Source organism: Phyllobates terribilis, unplaced genomic scaffold (genome assembly GCF_046119375.1).
Source record: "Phyllobates terribilis strain yellow unplaced genomic scaffold, ASM4611937v1 Scaffold_1__5_contigs__length_1240528914, whole genome shotgun sequence".
Taxonomy (NCBI): Eukaryota; Metazoa; Chordata; class Amphibia; order Anura; family Dendrobatidae; genus Phyllobates; species Phyllobates terribilis.
Window position 1 is genome coordinate 536845722 of NW_027362761.1, and position 25916 is coordinate 536871637.

Consider the following 25916-nt stretch of genomic DNA (forward strand, 5'->3'; position numbering starts at 1 on the left):
TCCTCCCAGTGGGTTGGGTGGGGTTGTTCCCCCACCCAGCACTGGCCTCTTTAGCTTGATTGATAGCTCACTGTCTATGTGACCTCAGGTGCCAGGCAAGGAAATCAGGCAGCGAGCCATCAATGAAGCTAAAGAGGCCGGTGCAGGGCAGGGAAACAAGTAGAGGCAAAGACTAGTCGAGTGCTACATCACACCCAAAGCACTTAATACCTTATTTGCATATGAAAGAGAACTGCTAAGTTTCTATGGAATGCAGCAGCAGATAGAAGATATAAAGGTGAATATGAAATGAGACAAAAAATAAAAAGTATTTTTAAGATGGGAGGCATACGGAGATATTGTAGGGTCAGAGAGATCATAATTATATATAACCATAATGTAACCATGCATGTCAGCCCTAAACATTTTTCTTTGAAGACCCAGAATAATAAAGGACCAGAGTGGAGATAGTTGAAACCAATTATACACATACATAAACTGGTAGAACGAATAAAAAAGAAATAATTGATCCAGCGTGACCTCGACCCCAAGAACAGTCCGGTTTTATGGTTTTTGGCATCTACACAGCTCGTCTCTAATGAAAAAAATACATCATTTTTATGTCAGCCTCTGCCAAATACATCCAATAGGAGACAAATCAGAAGTCTGAAAGCTCTAATGTCCTCATCACAAACCTCCTGGTAGAAGAGAGTGACATGATGATGGTGCCCAGATAGAGATACTAGTGGAGGTCAAGATATCTCCATCTCCGACAGATTGTAGCCAAGGGCTCTTGACATATGACATGAATGCAATGAGCTGCAGAGTCCGGTTATAAGGCTTTATTGCCTTAGACTATAACCTGGGTTGTCAAAAAGCATCTCGCTGTACTAGACAAGCTGGTCATGTTTGTCATCTACTGACACTTGACTGATCACTTATTCTATATGTGGAAGAATAAAAATAAAAGGCAATAGATCCCTTGAAAATAAGATCAGATGGACCAACATTTGCCACATTGTGGACTATAGAGAGGGCTCATCACCCTATCTCACAGACAATCCATGAGGGTGTGGATCAGCCTAAAGATCACAACAGCCTTCTATGGAGAAGATGTTCCTTGAGATGCAGAAGGGATTCGTTTTAGCATGACCACTAACATGGGTGACTTTTTAATTGTGGCCCCCTCTGTCCAATGCATATCCAACTAAAAATAATTCCTTAGGGAGTATTGTATACCGTCCTCGTGGTCTTTGCAAACTTCTGAATGCTAAGTCAACAGTGTTGACTCAACACTAATCGTCTACTCTGTCGTTACTCCAAGATCACCTTCTGACTAGAGATGAATGAATCTTTTGAAACAAGCTCCAGAAAACTTTTCCAAAAAATTCAATTTGCAACAAACCGATTTGCAAGTACAGTACTTCAATTACCCTGAAAATACATATATAACACTCTGAAGTCTCCTAGGACTGTATATAATCCCTTTGCAATCTTTAATGCAAACACATAGTAATGTCACAGTCACCTCCAGATATTTTGCTATGGATAGTAATGGTTTTTCACTTTTGTGCTGTCACACACATTGTAGAATTTGTCCTCTGTTTTATAGCTTTCTTTCCCTATCTCTACGGCTAACCTGTGATGTCCTCTCACTATCCAGATTCGCCTCAAATTGGCTGCTGCATTCCCTGTCTCGGCTTTTAAAAAGGCTACGATAGACCCTCTTAAATGGCTGTACTATACCTTCAGATGTGTTATCTACAGGGCATTATGGGGAACCTCTCCTGGCTAAAAAACTGGTCATATGAACCTTATCTGGCTGATGAAATCATGTGTAAAATGGTGGTGGCCATATTTGGGGATCTGCATATATCAAAAAAAAATTCCGAATTTAGTGAACTTCTAAAATTTTGACAAATTAATTTTGCATCTAATCGATTTTCTTATCTCGAAGACTGACTACTTATGGCAGAACTACATCAATAATAATCCCACACTGCCATAGTAATGTTATTGGTTTCAAACAAATTGATGAGTCTCGTTTGTTCTCCCTCTACCCCGATATGTAGATGCTTATTATATGGAGCTAAGCTGCTCTTCACCAATGACTATTCTAAAATATTCTGATACATTCTGCAATTTATACTGTATATTCCATTGTCAAATGCCATAACCTGGATCACGTCTAACGTTCTTGTGATGCTCTCAAGATTAAAGTTGGTGCAAAGCAATTTGCAGAGTCCAGTCCAGCGGCCAGGTCGGTAATCTGGGGCCATCAGCCGAGAAGAAATCCACGCCTCTTCTTGTAATTAGCCAGCCTGGCATGATGGACACAAGTGCGGCACCCCACAACGATGACTTCATGTCAGGCCGGGTAATCAAAAGAAGTGACACGAATAGAGGAAGTGGTTCTCAGGGCTCCGGCCCGGCATCGACAGATTACTGATGTGGCTGCTTGACCGGTTCTGCTAATCAACTCATAGGATATCTCATAGATAGGCCAAATGTCATCCAATTTCGGCACTTTTGTCATGATGCTGGCCATAAATGATAAAATATTCAACCTTAGGCCCAGTACCATGCATTGGGAGATACAGGCACCCCATAATCGGATACATGTGATACCAAGAGATAGAAGCATCAGACCCTCAAGAAATCATGGTGGGGTTAAAAAAAATAGAAAAATTCAACTCACGTGGAGATTATAAGTGGAAGGATTACCATAGGCTATATTTGGGTAAAGGAATATATTCACAAGGATTAGAGTAGCAGTTAAGGTAAAATTCCACGTCGCTGGCAGGATCCTCCAGGTTGACCACGTGTGGTGGTGGTTGTTCTTCCATGGACCACATGTGGTGGTGGTTGCTCTTCCATTTCCAATATGGGGGAACAGAAGGGAGATCAGGTATTGCACGAAAGGGCGTCCTTGCCTAAGGAAATGTACATTGCACGTAGGTGTCTTCTAGGTCCTTACTACTAATCCAGGCTCTGCTCATAGTCCCCTCCAAACCCTGATAAAGATCTCAATCTCTCCTCCCCGGAGCTTTTAAGGAAGTAAACAGATTTGTACCCTAAGATGCCACACTTCAGCCGAAAAGCAGCTTAATGCATCTACTGAGGTCAGTGCTACAATCGCTGACCACAATGCTCATTAGAAAAATCCCATTAAGACCATTTCATGATGTCTGTGGTCTCCTCAATGCACAATGAACCGTGGCCCTCACCGGCGCGTATAACCAAACATCAGGGATGTACTGTAGGATCTGCTGCGGAAGGAACAGAAGATCAGACAGCACTGACGAAACTGAGTTGAGTTCATCATGCTGCACAATTTATTAAAGGGGTTGGCCACCTTTGGGGACATTTTTCCCCTAAATGCATGTATTTCGAGCTAAAAAGCATTTCTGATGTTTTTTTTTAATAATGCTGCTTGTTTGGCTTTTACAGGCACTTTGTTTCCCTGCACATTCTTGATGTGGTCGGTAGTCATAAATCAAGAGGAGCTCAGAAAAAGATGAGTTACAAACTCTCCTTTCAGACCTTAAGTAGCTCACAGGCGGATTCTCAGTCAACTCATTCTGCAGCCAGCAATAGACAGTGCAACACGGAATCTATAGAAAGTAAATGGTGCAACATTTTTAATGAAACCCAATTGCAAAATTGATTAGACCCAAATACATACATTTAGAGTAAAAAAAAAAAAAAATGTCCCCGAAGGTGTTAATACATATATACACCATGTGTTATCTATTGTGTTACATAGGATTGCATTTTAGTTTTAAACTTGTTAGAAGGGTCCCTTTAAAGTCTTCCCCTGCTGGAACCCCCTGCAATAATATATATATATACATATATATATATATATATATATATATATATACACATAATCTGGGAGTGTTTAAATTTCCTGCAGCGCCCCCACAGGGGAAAATTAAAAATAACATGGTATTAATGCAAATCTATTAGCCAAAAGAGTAGGATCCTGAACAAAGGACGCCCCCTTTATCATCTTTATGTCATATAAAAATATTTTTTCTAAATGGGACGACCCCTCCGATAAGTCTGATATTCCTGCCTGGTTTATTACATCCGACCTTCCCTGTGATTTATGAGCCACTCAGGACATTACCGCTCCGCAGACAGAACATAGTATAGGAGCGATGTCCCTACAGATAAAGGCGCCGTCGTCAATAATTCATGGAATCTTTGCTGCTTCTTTGTCACCCGCAACACTCATCCCGCTGAGATTTACCATTCACCTGCCTCCATCTACAGAGGTTTTACGTTACCAGAATCTGGAAACCAAGGGGTGACAGAGCCGAATTCGTCATCGAAATGTGCTGCGTTCACTATTATTTCAGATAACTTATCTGCAGCAGCATTTACAGCCTGCGGACCGACCCATAATAACAAACTCAGCTCTGCTGCACCTGGTATGGCCCCATAAACCTTGAACACTATCGATAATTGCTACATTAAATCTTACCGGGATTTAGTATTACAGGGATTCTCCATTGGGGACATTTTTTCTTTTTTACCTTAATTCATGTATTTTGGGCTAAAAATCATTTTTGCAATTGGGTTTTATTAAAAATTGTTGCACTATTTAGATTTTACAGACTGATTCTTTCCCTGGAATTCCATTTTGATGTGGTCAGAAATGAGAGGAGCTCAGAAAAAGACAGATAAAAGAGTTACAGACTCCTGTTAAACTGTCAGAACAAGCTCACTGACAGATTCACAGTTGACTCATTCTGCAGCCGGCATTTGACAGAATGCACAGAGGCAAATGGTGCAAATATTTTAATGAAACCCAATTGCAAAAATTATATTTAGTCCCAAATTTATGCATTTAAGTAAAAAAAAATAATAAATAACTGTGGACAACTCCTTTATGTCTGTTCTCCCATCCCAAGAAGCCACGTCACAAGACTGAGGCCAGTGCTGAGAAAAGTCTATTTCATCATCAACCTTACCAGCCAGATTTTTTTATTTTCTACATAATTTATGCAAAAATCATCGGGTTTTGTTTTGGAGAAATTGGAAATCATAACGAATCCCAGGGATTATAAGTGATAAGTCTATAAATAAGAGTGCACATTTAATGTGAACTGGAAAATGACAAAAACTAATTCCAATGCATTATTTAAAGAATATTGGAAAAAAGTTGTCTATCTTTTGGAGCGTCCAGGACATCCAGGGACACCGCGCAGGAAATCCAGGGGCACCGCGCAGGACATCCAGGGGCACCGCGCAGGACATCCTGGGCCACCGCGCAGGACATCCAGGGGCACCGCGCAGGACATCCAGGGGCACCGCGCAGGACATCCAGGGGCACCGCGCAGGACATCCAGGGGCACCGCGCAGGACATCCAGGGACACCGCGCAGGACATCCAGGGGCACCGCGCAGGACATCCAAGGGCACCGCGCAGGACATCCTGGGCCACCGCGCAGGACATCCAGGGGCACCGCGCAGGACAACCAGGGACACCGCGCAGAACATCCAGGGGCACGCGCAGGACACCCAGGGGCACCGCGCAGGACATCCAGGGGCACCGCGCAGGACATCCAGGGGCACCGCGCAGGACATCCAGGGGCACCGCGCAGGACATCCAGGGGCACCGCGCAGGACATCCTGGGCCACCGCGCAGGACATCCAGGGGCACCGCGCAGGACATCCAGGGGCACCGCGCAGAACATCCAGGGACACCGCGCAGGACATCCAGGGGCACCGCGCAGGACATCCAAGGGCACCGCGCAGGACATCCTGGGCCACCGCGCAGGACATCCAGGGGCACCGCGCAGGACATCCAGGGGCACCGCGCAGGACAACCAGGGACACCGCGCAGGACATCCAGGGGCACCGCGCAGGACACCCAGGGGCACCGCGCAGGACATCCAGGGGCACCGCGCAGGACATCCAGGGGCACCGCGCAGGACATCCAGGGACACCGCGCAGGACATCCAGGGACCCCGCACAGGACAACCAGGGACCCCGCACAGAATATCCAGGGACCCCGCACAGGATACCCAGGGACCCCTCACAGAATATCCAGGGACCCCGCACAGAATATCCAGGGACCCCGCACAGGATACCCAGGGACACGTTACAAGCACTGACCACTGCATCAGACAGACCACCTCTGTGGAGATCTCAGTACATTGCACAGATGGGTCACTCTGCAGCTGGAGTTGTGCGGGATCCGCAGGGGGCGCAGCACTCACCTTGTTGAGTTCACTGAGGGACCCTGCAGTTTTTACTTCATCCAGCTTGCCTTTCTCAATGCCATTGGCTTGTCCTTCCTTGTCTCCTGCCAGCCTCCTCTACTCCATCCTCCTGCCTGTGAGGTCCTGCAGGATGTGGTGGCAGCAGTGGGCACTGGGAAGGGAGGGGGATGCTGCTGCTGCTGCTGCTGACTGTCCACCCCTGCTGCAGCCCTGTGCTCTGCCCTCTGGGGCTGCTCTGCTACCAGCTGCTGCTGCTGCCTCCTTTATACATTCAACAACCCTCTGCTCAATTAACCCTTTAAAGACCAGATGGCTTAAAAGATCATTTATAGAATCGAGTGAATCTGGTTCATGATATGAAGGGTTCAGCTGGTTGACGTTAGATGGAAAGTACCAATAAGATCCCCCCAGTCTCCTCCACCTCTTCCAGTCATTGTCAGGGCTCCTCCTATTCCTTGTCTCTCCTCTGTTTATCTCAGATGTTGTGTTGGGGGCTGTGGCGCCCCCTGTAATTCCTCCTCTAACCAGGTCAACTGCCTGCACACAAGTGTCCTGCCAGCATGTATGTACAGTGATGGAGGGTGCAGGCTGCATGTATGTACAGTGATGGAGGGTGCTGACTGCATGTATGCACAGTGATGGAGGGTGCTGGCTGCATGTATGCACAGTGATGGAGGGTGCAGGCTGCATGTATGTACAGTGATGGAGGGTGCAGGCTGCATGTATGTACAGTGATGGAGGGTGCAGGCTGCATGTATGCACAGTGATGGAGGGTGCAGGCTGCATGTATGCACAGTGATGGAGGGTGCAGGCTGCATGTATGTACAGTGATGGAGGGTGCAGGCTGCATGTATGCACAGTGATGGAGGGTGCAGGCTGCATGTATGTACAGTGATGGAGGGTGCAGGCTGCATGTATGTACAGTGATGGAGGGTGCAGGCTGCATGTATGTACAGTGATGGAGGGTGCAGGCTGCATGTATGCACAGTGATGGAGGGTGCAGGCTGCATGTATGCACAGTGATGGAGGGTGCAGGCTGCATGTATGTACAGTGATGGAGGGTGCAGGCTGCATGTATGTACAGTGATGGAGGGTGCAGGCTGCATGTATGCACAGTGATGGACGGTGCAGGCTGCATGTATGCACAGTGATGGAGGGTGCAGGCTGCATGTATGCACAGTGATGGAGGCTGCAGGCTGCATGTATGTACAATGATGGAGGGTGCAGGCTGCATGTATGCACAGTGATGGAGGGTGCCGACTACATGTATGCACAGTGATGGAGGGTGCAGGCTGCATGTATGTACAGTGATGGAGGGTGCCGACTACATGTATGCACAGTGATGGAGGGTGCAGGCTGCATGTATGCACAGTGATGGAGGGTGCCGACTACATGTATGCACAGTGATGCAGGCTGCATGTATGTACAGTGATGGAGGGTGCCGACTACATGTATGCACAGTGATGGAGGGTGCAGGCTGCATGTATGTACAGTGATGGAGGGTGCCGACTACATGTATGCACAGTGATGGAGGGTGCAGGCTGCATGTATGCACAGTGATGGAGGGTGCAGGCTGCATGTATGCACAGTGATGGAGGCTGCAGGCTGCATGTATGTACAGTGATGGAGGGTGCAGGCTGCATGTATGCACAGTGATGGAGGGTGCAGGCTGCATGTATGTACAGTGATGGAGGGTGCAGGCTGCATGTATGCACAGTGATGGACGGTGCAGGCTGCATGTATGCACAGTGATGGAGGGTGCAGGCTGCATGTATGCACAGTGATGGAGGCTGCAGGCTGCATGTATGTACAATGATGGAGGGTGCAGGCTGCATGTATGCACAGTGATGGAGGGTGCAGGCTGCATGTATGCACAGTGATGGACGGTGCAGGCTGCATGTATGCACAGTGATGGAGGGTGCAGGCTGCATGTATGCACAGTGATGGAGGCTGCAGGCTGCATGTATGTACAATGATGGAGGGTGCAGGCTGCATGTATGCACAGTGATGGAGGGTGCCGACTACATGTATGCACAGTGATGGAGGGTGCAGGCTGCATGTATGTACAGTGATGGAGGCTGCAGGCTGCATGTATGTACAGTGATGGAGGGTGCAGGCTGCATGTATGCACAGTGATGGAGGGTGCAGGCTGCATGTATGCACAGTGATGGAGGGTGCAGGCTGCATGTATGCACAGTGATGGAGGCTGCAGGCTGCATGTATGTACAGTGATGGAGGGTGCAGGCTGCATGTATGCACAGTGATGGAGGGTGCAGGCTGCATGTATGTACAGTGATGGAGGGTGCAGGCTGCATGTATGCACAGTGATGGACGGTGCAGGCTGCATGTATGCACAGTGATGGAGGGTGCAGGCTGCATGTATGCACAGTGATGGAGGCTGCAGGCTGCATGTATGTACAATGATGGAGGGTGCAGGCTGCATGTATGCACAGTGATGGAGGGTGCAGGCTGCATGTATGCACAGTGATGGACGGTGCAGGCTGCATGTATGCACAGTGATGGAGGGTGCAGGCTGCATGTATGCACAGTGATGGAGGCTGCAGGCTGCATGTATGTACAATGATGGAGGGTGCAGGCTGCATGTATGCACAGTGATGGAGGGTGCCGACTACATGTATGCACAGTGATGGAGGGTGCAGGCTGCATGTATGTACAGTGATGGAGGGTGCCGACTACATGTATGCACAGTGATGGAGGGTGCAGGCTGCATGTATGCACAGTGATGGAGGGTGCCGACTACATGTATGCACAGTGATGGAGGCTGCAGGCTGCATGTATGTACAGTGATGGAGGGTGCCGACCACATGTATGCACAGTGATGGAGGGTGCAGGCTGCATGTATGTACAGTGATGGAGGGTGCCGACTACATGTATGCACAGTGATGGAGGGTGCAGGCTGCATGTATGCACAGTGATGGAGGGTGCAGGCTGCATGTATGCACAGTGATGGAGGCTGCAGGCTGCATGTATGTACAGTGATGGAGGGTGCAGGCTGCATGTATGCACAGTGATGGAGGGTGCAGGCTGCATGTATGTACAGTGATGGAGGGTGCAGGCTGCATGTATGTACAGTGATGGAGGGTGCAGGCTGCATGTATGCACAGTGATGGAGGGTGCAGGCTGCATGTATGCACGGTGATGGAGGGTGCAGGCTGCATGTATGTACAGTGATGGAGGGTGCAGGCTGCATGTATGCACAGTGATGGAGGCTGCAGGCTGCATGTATGCACAGTGATGGAGGGTGCAGGCTGCATGTGTGCACAGTGCTGGAGGCTGCAGGCTGCATGTATGCACAGTGATGGAGGCTGCAGGCTGCATGTATGTACAGTGATGGAGGGTGCAGGCTGCATGTATGCACGGTGATGGAGGGTGCAAGCTGCATGTATGCACAGTGATGGAGGGTGCAGGCTGCATGTAGGTACAGTGATGGACAGTGCAGGCTGCATGTATGTACAGTGATGGAGGCTGCAGGCTGCATGTATGCACAGTGCTGCAGGCTGCATGTATGCACAGTGACGGAGGCTGCAGGCTGCATGTATGCACAGTGATGGAGGCTGCAGGCTGCATGTGTGCACAGTGATGGAGGGTGCAAGTTGCATGTATGCACAGTGATGGAGGGTGCAGGCGGTATGTGTGCACAGTGATGGAGGGTGCAGGCTGCATGTGTGCACAGTGATGGAGGGTGCTGGCTGCATGTATGCACAGTGATGGAGGGTGCTGGCTGCATGTATGCACAGTGATGGAGGGTGCAGGCTGCATGTATGCACAGTGATGGAGGGTGCAGGCTGCATGTATGCACAGTGATGGAGGGTGCAGGCTGCATGTATGCACGGTGATGGAGGGTGCAGGCTGCATGTATGCACGGTGATGGAGGGTGCAGGCTGCATGTATGCACAGTGATGGAGGCTGCAGGCTGCATGTATGTACAGTGATGGAGGGTGCAGGCTGCATGTATGCACAGTGATGGAGGGTGCAGGCTGCATGTATGCACGGTGATGGAGGGTGCAGGCTGCATGTATGTACAGTGATGGAGGGTGCAGGCTGCATGTATGCACAGTGATGGAGGGTGCAGGCTGCATGTATGCACGGTGATGGAGGGTGCAGGCTGCATGTATGTACAGTAATGGAGGGTGCAGGCTGCATGTATGCACGGTGATGGAGGGTGCAGGCTGCATGTATGCACAGTGATGGAGGGTGCTGGCTGCATGTATGCACAGTGATGGAGGGTGCAGGCTGCATGTATGCACAGTGATGGAGGCTGCAGGCTGTATGTATGCACAGTGATGGAGGGTGCAGGCTGCATGTGTGCACAGTGCTGGAGGCTGCAGGCTGCATGTATGCACAGTGACGGAGGCTGCAGGCTGCATGTATGTACAGTGATGGAGGGTGCAGGCTGCATGTATGGACGGTGATGGAGGGTGCAAGCTGCATGTATGCACGGTGATGGAGGGTGCAGGCTGCATGTAGGTACAGTGATGGACGGTGCAGGCTGCATGTATGTACAGTGATGGAGGCTGCAGGCTGCATGTATGCACAGTGCTGGAGGCTACAGGCTGCATGTATGCACAGTGACGGAGGCTGCAGGCTGCATGTATGCACAGTGATGGAGGCTGCAGGCTGCATGTGTGCACAGTGATGGAGGCTGCATGCGTGCACAGTGATGGAGGGTGCATGTATGCACAGTGATGGAGGGTGCTGGCTGCATGTATGCACAGTGATGGAGGGTGCTGGCTGCATGTATGCACAGTGATGGAGGGTGCAGGCTGCATGTATGCACAGTGATGGAGGGTGCAGGCTGCATGTATGCACAGTGATGGAGGGTGCAGGCTGCATGTATGCACAGTGATGGAGGGTGCAGGCTGCATGTATGTACAGTGATGGAGGGTGCAGGTGTGGCGCCCCTGAGGGTTCAGTCGCCACAGGGGTACTGCACCTCAGCTTGAGGTGTGGTATCTCCTCTTCCAGGTAAGGATGGAGCACTTCTCAGGACCCTACTTCACCATTCAACACTACACCACTCCTGTCCTGTAGGGGGCCTAAATGCACTAGGGTGCTGCCCCGGCCCGGGATATAGGAGATGGGGGGGGGGGAACAAAGATAGGGGGAACCATGTAGTGGGTGAGGGTGGAGAACACACTTTTAGGTTACACTTATTCATTCATATTTAATCTACAGCCATCTTAGGTTCAAGGTCTTTGATTGTGATCTTCATCGCTGATTGTGGCCTTCTGCTAGAACTTGCAGCCTATTGAAGATACACGATCCTCGTTCTCTGGCCTTGAGGCGAGGAGCGGGTCAGAGTTACCCACTGCCTCTACCCGGTCAAGGTCCCTACCTAAGAAGGCCTGGAGGGGAGCAGAGGAGACAAGCTCCACAGGCAAAAGGATCCCTGGGGGATACGGACGGAGCGGCATACGCCACCTGTATTTCTTACTCTGGCCTAGTCAGAGGGACTCCTGCTGCAAGAGGGGTGACCGGCCCCCGATATCTGACTCTGTTACTTCACGTCTCAGTCAGAAAAGCCCGGAGGCTTAGTGGATCCCAGGAGGGATATGGACGGAGCGGCATACGCCACCTGTAACTCTCTACCTGCGTTTATCTAGTGCGACCCGGCCTTACACCTAGTTCTAACCACACATACAGTCAGAAGACTTAGTGGGAGAACTCACCAAGGAGAGGAACACACACCAGAGGGGTCTCGACAGGTGCTCCTGATCTACCTGGAAAGTGCTGGACCCCCTTCCTGGTGGCCGCAGTACGCCGCAAGGAGCAGAGGGAAACTTTGCGGCTAAAGTACATCTGAATGTGAGTAAAAACCCGGATGACTTCACACCCCGCTTCAGCCTGTTATTTCCTGCGCGGCACTGCACCCACCACTCTTTCTCACAATGCCCTGAGGCCTGCTCTGCCTGCGGGGAGCCGTCCCATCTATACTGCCTTTAACACCGGCCTCAGTGGACTGAAGCAGCGCTGGTGTCCATCACCGGAAACCGTAGGTGGCGTAGTCAGAAAATACCACTAAACCCTGAAAGCCCATTAAATCTTTTATGTGACCGCCCTGGGCACAGACCGGGTCCGGGCCACGACTGCAACCCCGAGACACCTACACTGACCCGGCTCCGAGTAACCCCATTTCCCAGGGAGGGCTGAGAGCATCACACAGGCTGCATGTATGTACAGTCATGGAGGGTGCAGGCTGCATGGATGCACAGTGATGGAGAGTGCAGGCTGCATGTATGCACAGTGATGGACGGTGCAGGCTGCATGTATGTACAGTGATGGAGGGTGCAGGCTGCATGTGTGCACAGTGATGGAGGGTGCCGACTACATGTATGTGTGGCACCCCAGGGGTCTGGTTTCCACAGTAACAAGCAATGTTATGTCTGAGAGCAGGTGGGAGGTCTCTTGGTCAGGGATCCTGTGCATGCCACACCTCCTGCCCAGTCCTGGGAGGGGAAGGACTTCCCCTAGAAAAACCTGGGGCTGAGGCAGAGTTAGTGAGTTCAGAGGGAGAGTGGAGCCAGGAGGGCTGACAGGGAGCTGTGGCTCCGGCTGGGCCCAGCTCCTGGGCCCTGCCAGAAGTAGAGACAGAGAAGCAGCATAGGAAGAAACAACAGGAGCTCTGTGGGAGCAGTGTTACAAGGAGTCAGGGGCTGGCAGCTGCAGAGCTCGCCCTGACTGAGAAGATTTCTTACCGGACCCGGAGTCCGAGGCTGTGGGGACTAACTCCTACCCAGCAGCAGAATCCGTCAGGCAGGGGATTTCAGGTCCTCTGGCCAAGAAGCCCGAAGGCACGGTCACACGCATGGGACCAGCACCGCCGTCGTGGAGCGGAAGCTACTAGAAGGCCCCGAGTCACCGGCCATACGGGTGAGCACCACACGGTACACTCAGGGACGTGGGCTACTTATACCGCCTCTAGCAAGGTAGCCAGAAGAGTACAGTTAGTTTGGGAGGCCTACAACTCCGCCTGGCCAGGGGAGATCCCATCTGCTCAAGGACTGACCAGGCCCCAATCGCTAGCCAGTACTCCGGGAGGGTCTATCGTTGTCACCAGTAAAGACCCTGAACTACACCGTACCGTCTCTGAGTGGTTCCTGCTACCCCCATCATCCACGTCGGCTGCCCTGAGGCCATACCCCTCCCGTTGGGGGTTATACCATCTACGTTGCACTATCCTACCACCGGTCTCAGCGGTCTGCCCTGCAGCGGCAGCTCCATAGCTGCATTCAACGGGTGGCTTAGTCGTCCTACATCTACTGCTAAAACAGCGCCACTTAGTCTGACTCCCTGGGCACGGACCGGATCACCGCCACGAGACTACAACCCTCAAGAGATCCGGCTCCGGGTAAGCTCCCGCGTGCGCAACGCAGCGCGACACAGGCCCAGGGGCGCATCATATGCACAGTGATGGAGGATGCAGGCTGCATGTATGCACAGTGATGGAGGGTGCAAGCTGCATCTATGCACAGTGATGGACGGTGCAGGCTGCATGTATGTACAGTGATGGAGAGTTAAGGCTGCATGCATGCACAGTGATGGAGGGTGCAGGCTGCATGTATGTACAGTCATGGAGGGTGCAGGCTGCATGTATGCACAGTGATGGACGGTGCAGGCTGCATGTATGCACAGTGATGGAGGGTGCAGGCTGCATGTGTGCACAGTGATGTAGGCTGCAAGTTGTATGTATGCACAGTGATGGAGGCTGCATGTATGCACAGTGATGGAGGCTGCAGGCTGCATGTATGCACAGTGCTGGAGGCTGCAGGCTGCATGTATGCACAGTGATGGAGGCTGCATGTATGCACAGTGATGGAGGGCGCAGGCGGCATGTGTGCACAGTGATGGAGGGTGCAGGCTGCATGTGTGCACAGTGATGGAGGGTGCAGGCTGCATGTGTGCACAGTGATGGAGGCTGCATGTATGTACAGTGATGGAGGATGCAGGCTGCATGTGTGCACAGTGATGGAGGGTGCATGTATGCACAGTGATGGAGGCTGCATGTATGTACAGTGATGGAGGATGCAGGCTGCATGTGTGCACAGTGATGGGGGATGCAGGCTGCATGTGTGCACAGTGATGGAGGCTGCATGTAGGTACAGTGATGGAGGGTGCTGGTTGCATGTGTGCACAGTGATGGACGGTTTAGGCTGCATTTATGTACAGTGATGGAGGGTGCAGGCTGCATGTGTGCACAGTGATGGAGGGTGCAGGCTGCATTTATGTACAGTGATGGAGGGTGCAGGCTGCATGTATGCACAGTGATGGAGGGTGCAAACTGCATGTATGCACAGTGATGGAGGGTGCAAGTTGCATGTATGCACAGTGAAGGAGGGTGCATGTATGCACAGTGATGGAGGGTGCAGGCTGCATGTACGTACAGTGATGGACGATGCATGTATGCACAGTGATGAATGCTGCATATATGTACAGTGATGAAGGGTGCAGGCTGCATGTATGCACAGTGATGGTGGGTGCAGACTGCATGTATGCACCGTGATGGAGGGTGCATGTATACTCAGTGATGAAGGGTGCAGGCTGCATGTATGCACAGTGATGGAGGGTGCAGGCTGCATGTATGCACCGTGATGGAGGGTGCAAGTTGCATGTATGCATAGTGATGCCGGCTGCATGTATGCGCAGTGATGGAGGCTGCAGGCTGCATGTATGCACAGTGATGGAGGGTGCAGGCTACATGTATGCACAGTGATGGAGGGTGCCGACTACATGTATGCACAGTGATGGAGGGTGCAAGTTGCATGTATGCACAGTGATGGAGGCTGCATGTATGCACAGTGATGAAGGGTGCAGGCTGCATGTAGGTACAGTGATGGAGGGTGCTGGCTGCATGTGTGGACAGTGATGGAGGGTGCAGGCTGCATTTATGTACAGTGATGGAGGGTGCAGGCTGCATGTATGCACAGTGATGGAGGGTGCAGGCTGCATGTATGCACAGTGATGGAGGGTGCAAGTTGCATGTATGCACAGTGATGGAGGGTGCATGTATGCAAAGTGATGGAGGGTGCAGGCTGCATGTATGTACAGTGATGGAGGGTGCATGTATGCACAGTGATGAATGCTTCATGTATGTACAGTGATGAAGAGTGCAGGCTGCATGTATGCACATTGATGGAGGGTGCAGACTGCATGTATGCACCGTGATGGAGGGTGCATGTATGCTCAGTGATGAAGGGTGCAGGCTGCATGTATGCACAGTGATGGAGGGTGCAGACTGCATGTATGCACCGTGATGGAGGGTGCATGTATGCTCAGTGATGAAGGGTGCAGGCTGCATGTATGCAACGTGATGGAGGGTGCAAGCTGCATGTATTCACAGTGATGGAGGGTGCAAGTTGCATGTATGCACAGTGATGGAGGGTGCAGGCTGCATGTATGCACAGAGATGGATGGTGCAGGCTGCATGTATGTGACTCGACCCCTGGGCCGTGGGGTACCCGGAACCGGGCTTCTTTGCATAGTGATGCAGGCTGCGTGTATGCATAGTGATGGAGGCTGCAGGCTGCATGTATGCACAGTAATGGAGGGTGCAGGCTACATGTATGCACAGTGATGTAGGGTGCCGACTACATGTATGCACAGCGATGGGGGTTGCTGGCTACATGTATGCACAGTGATGGAGGGTGCAAGTTGCATGTATGCACAGTGATGGAGGGTGCTGGCTGCATGTATGCACAGTGATGGAGGGTGCAGGCTGCATGTATGCACAGTAATGGAGGCTGCAGGCTGTATGTATGCACAGTGATGGAGGGTGCAGGCTGCATGTGTGCACAGTGCTGGAGGCTGCAGGCTGCATGTATGCACAGTGACGGAGGCTGCAGGCTGCATGTATGTACAGTGATGGAGGGTGCAGGCTGCATGTATGCACGGTGATGGAGGGTGCAAGCTGCATGTATGCACGGTGATGGAGGGTGCAGGCTGCATGTAGGTACAGTGATGGACGGTGCAGGCTGCATGTATGTACAGTGATGGAGGCTGCAGGCTGCATGTATGCACAGTGCTGGAGGCTACAGGCTGCATGTATGCACAGTGACGGAGGCTGCAGGCTGCATGTATGCACAGTGATGGAGGCTGCAGGCTGCATGTGTGCACAGTGATGGAGGGTGCAAGTTGCATGTATGCACAGTGATGGAGGGTGCAGGCAGTATGTGTGCACAGTGATGGAGGGTGCAGGCTGCATGTGTGCACAGTGATGGAGGGTGCAGGCGGTATGTGTGCACAGTGATGGAGGGTGCAGGCTGCATGTGTGCACAGTGATGGAGGGTGCTGGCTGCATGTATGCACAGTGATGGAGGGTGCTGGCTGCATGTATGCACAGTAATGGAGGGTGCAGGCTGCATGTATGCACAGTGATGGAGGGTGCAGGCTGCATGTATGCACAGTGATGGAGGGTGCAGGCTGCATGTATGCACAGTGATGGAGGGTGCAGGCTGCATGTATGCACAGTAATGGAGGGTGCAGACTGCATGTATGCACAGTGATGGAGGCTGCATGCGTGCACAGTGATGGAGGGTGCATGTATGCACAGTGATGGAGGGTGCTGGCTGCATGTATGCACAGTGATGGAGGGTGCTGGCTGCATGTATGCACAGTGATGGAGGGTGCAGGCTGCATGTATGCACAGTGATGGAGGGTGCAGGCTGCATGTATGCACAGTGATGGAGGGTGCAGGCTGCATGTATGCACAATGATGGAGGGTGCAGTCTGCATGTATGTACAGTGATGGAGGGTGCAGGTGTGGCGCCCCTGAGGGTTCAGTCGCCACAGGGGTACTGCACCTCAGCTTGAGGTGTGGTATCTCCTCTTCCAGGTAAGGATGGAGCACTTCTCAGGACCCTACTTCACCATTCAACACTACACCACTCCTGTCCTGTAGGGGGCCTAAATGCACTAGGGTGCTGCCCCGGCCCGGGATATAGGAGATGGGGGGGGGGAAACAAAGATAGGGGGAACCATGTAGTGGGTGAGGGTGGAGAACACACTTTTAGGTTACACTTATTCATTCATATTTAATCTACAGCCATCTTAGGTTCAAGGTCTTTGATTGTGATCTTCATCGCTGATTGTGGCCTTCTGCTAGAACTTGCAGCCTATTGAAGATACACGATCCTCGTTCTCTGGCCTTGAGGCGAGGAGCGGGTCAGAGTTACCCACTGCCTCTACCCGGTCAAGGTCCCTACCTAAGAAGGCCTGGAGGGGAGCAGAGGAGACAAGCTCCACAGGCAAAAGGATCCCTGGGGGATATGGACGGAGCGGCATACGCCACCTGTATTTCTTACTCTGGCCTAGTCAGAGGGACTCCTGGTGCAAGAGGGGTGACCGGCCCCCGATATCTGACTCTGTTACTTCACGTCTCAGTCAGAAAAGCCCGGAGGCTTAGTGGATCCCAGGAGGGATATGGACGGAGCGGCATACGCCACCTGTAACTCTCTACCTGCGTTTATCTAGTGCGACCCGGCCTTACACCTAGTTCTAACCACACATACAGTCAGGAGAAGACTTAGTGGGAGAACTCACCAAGGAGAGGAACACACACCAGAGGGGTCTCGACAGGTGCTCCTGATCTACCTGGAAAGTGCTGGACCCCCTTCCTGGTGGCCGCAGTACGCCGCAAGGAGCAGAGGGAAACTTTGCGGCTAAAGTACATCTGAATGTGAGTAAAAACCCGGATGACTTCACACCCCGCTTCAGCCTGTTATTTCCTGCGCGGCACTGCACCCACCACTCTTTCTCACAATGCCCTGAGGCCTGCTCTGCCTGCGGGGAGCCGTCCCATCTATACTGCCTTTAACACCGGCCTCAGTGGACTGAAGCAGCGCTGGTGTCCATCACCGGAAACCGTAGGTGGCGTAGTCAGAAAATACCACTAAACCCTGAAAGCCCATTAAATCTTTTATGTGACCGCCCTGGGCACAGACCGGGTCCGGGCCACGACTGCAACCCCGAGACACCTACACTGACCCGGCTCCGAGTAACCCCATTTCCCAGGGAGGGCTGAGAGCATCACACAGGCTGCATGTATGTACAGTCATGGAGGGTGCAGGCTGCATGGATGCACAGTGATGGAGGGTGCAGGCTGCATGTATGCACAGTGATGGACGGTGCAGGCTGCATGTATGTACAGTGATGGAGGGTGCAGGCTGCATGTGTGCACAGTGATGGAGGGTGCCGACTACATGTATGTGTGGCACCCCAGGGGTCTGGTTTCCACAGTAACAAGCAATGTTATGTCTGAGAGCAGGTGGGAGGTCTCTTGGTCAGGGATCCTGTGCATGCCACACCTCCTGCCCAGTCCTGGGAGGGGAAGGACTTCCCCTAGAAAAACCTGGGGCTGAGGCAGAGTTAGTGAGTTCAGAGGGAGAGTGGAGCCAGGAGGGCTGACAGGGAGCTGTGGCTCCGGCTGGGCCCAGCTCCTGGGCCCTGCCAGAAGTAGAGACAGAGAAGCAGCATAGGAAGAAACAACAGGAGCTCTGTGGGAGCAGTGTTACAAGGAGTCAGGGGCTGGCAGCTGCAGAGCTCGCCCTGACTGAGAAGATTTCTTACCGGACCCGGAGTCCGAGGCTGTGGGGACTAACTCCTACCCAGCAGCAGAATCCGTCAGGCAGGGGATTTCAGGTCCTCTGGCCAAGAAGCCCGAAGGCACGGTCACACGCATGGGACCAGCACCGCCGTCGTGGAGCGGAAGCTACTAGAAGGCCCCGAGTCACCGGCCATACGGGTGAGCACCACACGGTACACTCAGGGACGTGGGCTACTTATACCGCCTCTAGCAAGGTAGCCAGAAGAGTACAGTTAGTTTGGGAGGCCTACAACTCCGCCTGGCCAGGGGAGATCCCATCTGCTCAAGGACTGACCAGGCCCCAATCGCTAGCCAGTACTCCGGGAGGGTCTATCGTTGTCACCAGTAAAGACCCTGAACTACACCGTACCGTCTCTGAGTGGTTCCTGCTACCCCCATCATCCACGTCGGCTGCCCTGAGGCCATACCCCTCCCGTTGGGGGTTATACCATCTACGCTGCACTATCCTACCACCGGCCTCAGCGGTCTGCCCTGCAGCGGCAGCTCCATAGCTGCATTCAACGGGTGGCGTAGTCGTCCTACATCTACTGCTAAAACAGCGCCACTTAGTCTGACTCCCTGGGCACGGACCGGATCACCGCCACGAGACTACAACCCTCAAGAGATCCGGCTCCGGGTAAGCTCCCGCGTGCGCAACGCAGCGCGACACAGGCCCAGGGGCGCGTCAACTTTTGGCGTAGTCGGCAGGATTTCGTGCCCGCAACCACCGGGTACTGCGTGCCTGAAAAAGACTGTTCAAACTTACCAGTGGTGAAGATTCCCGCCATCCGGCGCCATCTTCTACATTCTTCCCGCCATCCGCGAAGTTTTCCCGCCATCCGGCGCCATCTTCGACCTTCTTCCCGCCATCCGTGGAGGTTTCCCGCCATTGGACGCCATCTTGAGGACGCCGCGCGGGAAGAAGAGGGGCGTGGACTCCGAAAGCGCGCGAGAACTGAAGTCCCGCCTCACGTCCGGACGTTGCGTAAGGTCCTGGAAGGAGCCCAGCAGACGCCGACGTCACAGGAGCGCGACGGAAGGTCCTCAACCCTGACGATCCACTGCGGAGCCGCGGCCTACGGAAGAGGATCATCGCAAGGTAGGCCACGGTCCACTAGGGGGGAGAAGGATGTCGGATACGGAGGAGAGCTTCACCGCTTCAACCCCCGCCAGCGCCACCGCTGTTGCGGTCATGCCTTTCACCATGCCCTATATCCCGGGGGCAGCCTGGCTACCCCAGTACTCAGGGGAGTCACATACCCTGCATGACTTTAGAGAAAAGCTGGATAGCCTCTTCCAGGTGTACCCCCTCACAGAGGAGCAAAAAGTGAGCATCCTGGTGGCCCAATTAACCGGGGCAGCCCAAAGGGAGGTAAAGCCCTGGCCACCTGGGAGGAGGACTGTCGCAGAGATACTAACCCAGCTAACCGAGGAGGAGCTGCAGTACTACCAATACGAGGAAAGCCAAGAGGACCCGGACGGGTCTGAGGACTACCCTCAGGAGGGAGCACAAAGAGGACATAGCTACTGAAGGGAAGTAGCATGAATAAAGAGCTGTAAATAGTTACCCGTAAGGGTACAAGAACTGCTGCTAATTAAAATATGGTCCCCGTTGGGACTAGTGTGGAACTGTTTGAAAGAACTGTTTCCTGTGTGTCCCTATCCCTTAACAGGCTGAGGACTGTGAACAGCCATTCCTTATCCCCACTGGCCGAGGACTGAGAGCGGCCATATCCTGTAAATAATTATGTGTTTCTAGTAATTTATGGGAGTCTTTGGTGGATTTACCGGGAATCCTTTGTACATAGTTGGAGCGTAACCCAGGACGGACTAAAGACTGTTAAGGACTCGGGGCAGGACAGACCCCTACCTGGTTACGTCTCCCTGTTTTGGTGAAATGGACACCTTGCATTTCTTCAAAAACTGCACCCGGTTGCGGACACGCCGTGACCATCATAATGTGTTTTTCTTTGTTATGCTGTTTTTGTTTATAACTTGTTTTGTTTACAAAAATATGTTTAGTCCCGGAGTACTAAATTTCACTAGGGGGGAATGTGGCACCCCAGGGGTCTGGTTTCCACAGTAACAAGCAATGTTATGTCTGAGAGCAGGTGGGAGGTCTCTTGGTCAGGGATCCTGTGCATGCCACACCTCCTGCCCAGTCCTGGGAGGGGAAGGACTTCCCCTAGAAAAACCTGGGGCTGAGGCAGAGTTAGTGAGTTCAGAGGGAGAGTGGAGCCAGGAGGGCTGACAGGGAGCTGTGGCTCCGGCTGGGCCCAGCTCCTGGGCCCTGCCAGAAGTAGAGACAGAGAAGCAGCATAGGAAGAAACAACAGGAGCTCTGTGGGAGCAGTGTTACAAGGAGTCAGGGGCTGGCAGCTGCAAAGCTCGCCCTGACTGAGAAGATTTCTTACCGGACCCGGAGTCCGAGGCTGTGGGGACTAACTCCTACCCAGCAGCAGAATCCGTCAGGCAGGGGATTTCAGGTCCTCTGGCCAAGAAGCCCGAAGGCACGGTCACACGCATGGGACCAGCACCGCCGTCGTGGAGCGGAAGCTACTAGAAGGCCCCGAGTCACCGGCCATACGGGTGAGCACCACACGGTACACTCAGGGACGTGGGCTACTTATACCGCCTCTAGCAAGGTAGCCAGAAGAGTACAGTTAGTTTGGGAGGCCTACAACTCCGCCTGGCCAGGGGAGATCCCATCTTCTCAAGGACTGACTAGGCCCCAATCGCTAGCCAGTACTCCGGGAGGGTCTATCGTTGTCACCAGTAAAGACCCTGAACTACACCGTACCGTCTCTGAGTGGTTCCTGCTACCCCCATCATCCACGTCGGCTGCCCTGAGGCCATACCCCTCCCGTTGGGGGTTATACCATCTACGCTGCACTATCCTACCACCGGCCTCAGCGGTCTGCCCTGCAGCGGCAGCTCCATAGCTGCATTCAACGGGTGGCGTAGTCGTCCTACATCTACTGCTAAAACAGCGCCACTTAGTCTGACTCCCTGGGCACGGACCGGATCACCGCCACGAGACTACAACCCTCAAGAGATCCGGCTCCGGGTAAGCTCCCGCGTGCGCAACGCAGCGCGACACAGGCCCAGGGGCGCGTCATATGCACAGTGATGGAGGATGCAGGCTGCATGTATGCACAGTGATGGAGGGTGCAAGCTGCATGTATGCACAGTGATGGACGGTGCAGGCTGCATGTATGTACAGTGATGGAGAGTTAAGGCTGCATGCATGCACAGTGATGGAGGGTGCAGGCTGCATGTATGTACAGTCATGGAGGGTGCAGGCTGCATGTATGCACAGTGATGGACGGTGCAGGCTGCATGTATGTACAGTCATGGAGGGTGCACAGTGATGGAGGGTGCAGGCTGCATGTGTGCACAGTGATGGAGGCTGCAAGTTGTATGTATGCACAGTGATGGAGGCTGCATGTATGCACAGTGATGGAGGCTGCAGGCTGCATGTATGCACAGTGCTGGAGGCTGCAGGCTGCATGTATGCACAGTGATGGAGGCTGCATGTATGCACAGTGATGGAGGGCGCAGGCGGCATGTGTGCACAGTGATGGAGGGTGCAGGCTGCATGTGTGCACAGTGATGGAGGGTGCAGGCTGCATGTGTGCACAGTGATGGAGGGTGCATGTATGCACAGTGATGGAGGCTGCATGTATGTACAGTGATGGAGGATGCAGGCTGCATGTGTGCACAGTGATGGGGGATGCAGGCTGCATGTGTGCACAGTGATGGAGGGTGCATGTATGCACAGTGATGGAGGCTGCATGTATGTACAGTGATGGAGGATGCAGGCTGCATGTGTGCACAGTGATGGGGGATGCAGGCTGCATGTGTGCACAGTGATGGAGGCTGCATGTAGGTACAGTGATGGAGGGTGCTGGTTGCATGTGTGCACAGTGATGGAGGGTTTAGGCTGCATTTATGTACAGTGATGGAGGGTGCAGGCTGCATGTGTGCACAGTGATGGAGGGTGCAGGCTGCATTTATGTACAGTGATGGAGGGTGCAGGCTGCATGTATGCACAGTGATGGAGGGTGCAGACTGCATGTATGCACAGTGATGGAGGGTGCAAGTTGCATGTATGCACAGTGAAGGAGGGTGCATGTATGCACAGTGATGGAGGGTGCAGGCTGCATGTACGTACAGTGATGGACGATGCATGTATGCACAGTGATGAATGCTGCATATATGTACAGTGATGAAGGGTGCAGGCTGCATGTATGCACAGTGATGGTGGGTGCAGACTGCATGTATGCACCGTGATGGAGGGTGCATGTATGCTCAGTGATGAAGGGTGCAGGCTGCATGTATGCACAGTGATGGAGGGTGCAGGCTGCATGTATGCACCGTGATGGAGGGTGCAAGTTGCATGTATGCATAGTGATGCCGGCTGCATGTATGCGCAGTGATGGAGGCTGCAGGCTGCATGTATGCACAGTGATGGAGGGTGCAGGCTACATGTATGCACAGTGATGGAGGGTGCCGACTACATGTATGCACAGTGATGGAGGGTGCAAGTTGCATGTATGCACAGTGATGGAGGCTGCATGTATGCACAGTGATGAAGGGTGCAGGCTGCACGTAGGTACAGTGATGGAGGGTGCTGGCTGCATGTGTGGACAGTGATGGAGGGTGCAGGCTGCATTTATGTACAGTGATGGAGGGTGCAGGCTGCATGTATGCACAGTGATGGAGGGTGCAGGCTGCATGTATGCACAGTGATGGAGGGTGCAAGTTGCATGTATGCACAGTGATGGAGGGTGCATGTATGCAAAGTGATGGAGGGTGCAGGCTGCATGTATGTACAGTGATGGAGGGTGCATGTATGTACAGTGATGAATGCTTCATGTATGTACAGTGATGAAGGGTGCAGGCTGCATGTATGCACATTGATGGAGGGTGCAGACTGCATGTATGCACCGTGATGGAGGGTGCATGTATGCTCAGTGATGAAGGGTGCAGGCTGCATGTATGCACAGTGATGGAGGGTGCAGACTGCATGTATGCACCGTGATGGAGGGTGCATGTATGCTCAGTGATGAAGGGTGCAGGCTGCATGTATGCACCGTGATGGAGGGTGCAAGCTGCATGTATTCACAGTGATGGAGGGTGCAAGTTGCATGTATGCACAGTGATGGAGGGTGCAGGCTGCATGTATGCACAGAGATGGATGGTGCAGGCTGCAAGTATGTGACTCGACCCCTGGGCCGTGGGGTACCCGGAACCGGGCTTCTGTGCATAGTGATGCAGGCTGCGTGTATGCATAGTGATGGAGGCTGCAGGCTGCATGTATGCACAGTAATGGAGGGTGCAGGCTACATGTATGCACAGTGATGTAGGGTGCCGACTACATGTATGCACAGTGATGGAGGCTGCATGTATGCACAGTGATGGAGGGTGCCGACTACATGTATGCACAGCGATGGGGGTTGCTGGCTACATGTATGCACAGTGATGGAGGGTGCAAGTTGCATGTATGCACAGTGATGGAGGGTGCTGGCTGCATGTATGCACAGTGATGGAGGCTGCAGGCTGTATGTATGCACAGTGCTGGAGGCTGCAGGCTGCATGTATGCACAGTGACGGAGGCTGCAGGCTGCATGTATGTACAGTGATGGAGGGTGCAGGCTGCATGTATGCACGGTGATGGAGGGTGCAAGCTGCATGTATGCACGGTGATGGAGGGTGCAGGCTGCATGTACGTACAGTGATGGACGGTGCAGGCTGCATGTATGTACAGTGATGGAGGCTGCAGGCTGCATGTATGCACAGTGCTGGAGGCTACAGGCTGCATGTATGCACAGTGACGGAGGCTGCAGGCTGCATGTATGCACAGTGATGGAGGCTGCAGGCTGCATGTGTGCACAGTGATGGAGGGTGCAAGTTGCATGTATGCACAGTGATGGAGGGTGCAGGCGATATGTGTGCACAGTGATGGAGGGTGCAGGCTGCATGTGTGCACAGTGATGGAGGGTGCAGGCGGTATGTGTGCACAGTGATGGAGGGTGCAGGCTGCATGTGTGCACAGTGATGGAGGGTGCTGGCTGCATGTATGCACAGTGATGGAGGGTGCTGGCTGCATGTATGCACAGTGATGGAGGGTGCAGGCTGCATGTATGCACAGTGATGGAGGGTGCAGGCTGCATGTATGCACAGTGATGGAGGGTGCAGGCTGCATGTATGCACAGTGATGGAGGGTGCAGGCTGCATGTATGCACAGTAATGGAGGGTGCAGACTGCATGTATGCACAGTGATGGAGGCTGCATGCGTGCACAGTGATGGAGGGTGCATGTATGCACAGTGATGGAGGGTGCAGGCTGCATGTATGCACAGTGATGGAGGGTGCTGGCTGCATGTATGCACAGTGATGGAGGGTGCTGGCTGCATGTATGCACAGTGATGGAGGGTGCAGGCTGCATGTATGCACAGTGATGGAGGGTGCAGGCTGCATGTATGCACAGTGATGGAGGGTGCAGGCTGCATGTATGCACAGTGATGGAGGGTGCAGGCTGCATGTATGTACAGTGATGGAGGGTGCAGGTGTGGCGCCCCTGAGGGTTCAGTCGCCACAGGGGTACTGCACCTCAGCTTGAGGTGTGGTATCTCCTCTTCCAGGTAAGGATGGAGCACTTCTCAGGACCCTACTTCACCATTCAACACTACACCACTCCTGTCCTGTAGGGGGCCTAAATGCACTAGGGTGCTGCCCCGGCCCGGGATATAGGAGATGGGGGGGGGGGAACAAAGATAGGGGGAACCATGTAGTGGGTGAGGGTGGAGAACACACTTTTAGGTTACACTTATTCATTCATATTTAATCTACAGCCATCTTAGGTTCAAGGTCTTTGATTGTGATCTTCATCGCTGATTGTGGCCTTCTGCTAGAACTTGCAGCCTATTGAAGATACACGATCCTCGTTCTCTGGCCTTGAGGCGAGGAGCGGGTCAGAGTTACCCACTGCCTCTACCCGGTCAAGGTCCCTACCTAAGAAGGCCTGGAGGGGAGCAGAGGAGACAAGCTCCACAGGCAAAAGGATCCCTGGGGGATACGGACGGAGCGGCATACGCCACCTGTAT

The 25916-nt window shown here is 52.9% G+C and overlaps 1 protein-coding gene across 2 annotated transcripts in view; it reads right to left on the reverse strand.

Moving 5' to 3' along the window:
• The window catches only part of PHF24 (PHD finger protein 24), a 179765-nt gene extending 173084 nt beyond the window's left edge, over nt 1-6681 (reverse strand). The window contains exon 1 of one of the 2 annotated variants that reach the window (XM_073680350.1): nt 6209-6681. Coding sequence is in view for 1 of the 2 variants with exons in the window: in XM_073680349.1 (XP_073536450.1) it covers nt 2678-2706 (29 nt within the window). In the remaining variant the exon portion in view is untranslated. Of the gene's footprint in view, nt 1-2677; nt 3014-6208 lie in introns of those variants that run through there. The other variant, XM_073680349.1, reaches the window with a different exon arrangement.
• Nucleotides 6682-25916: the final 19235 nt, after the last annotated feature.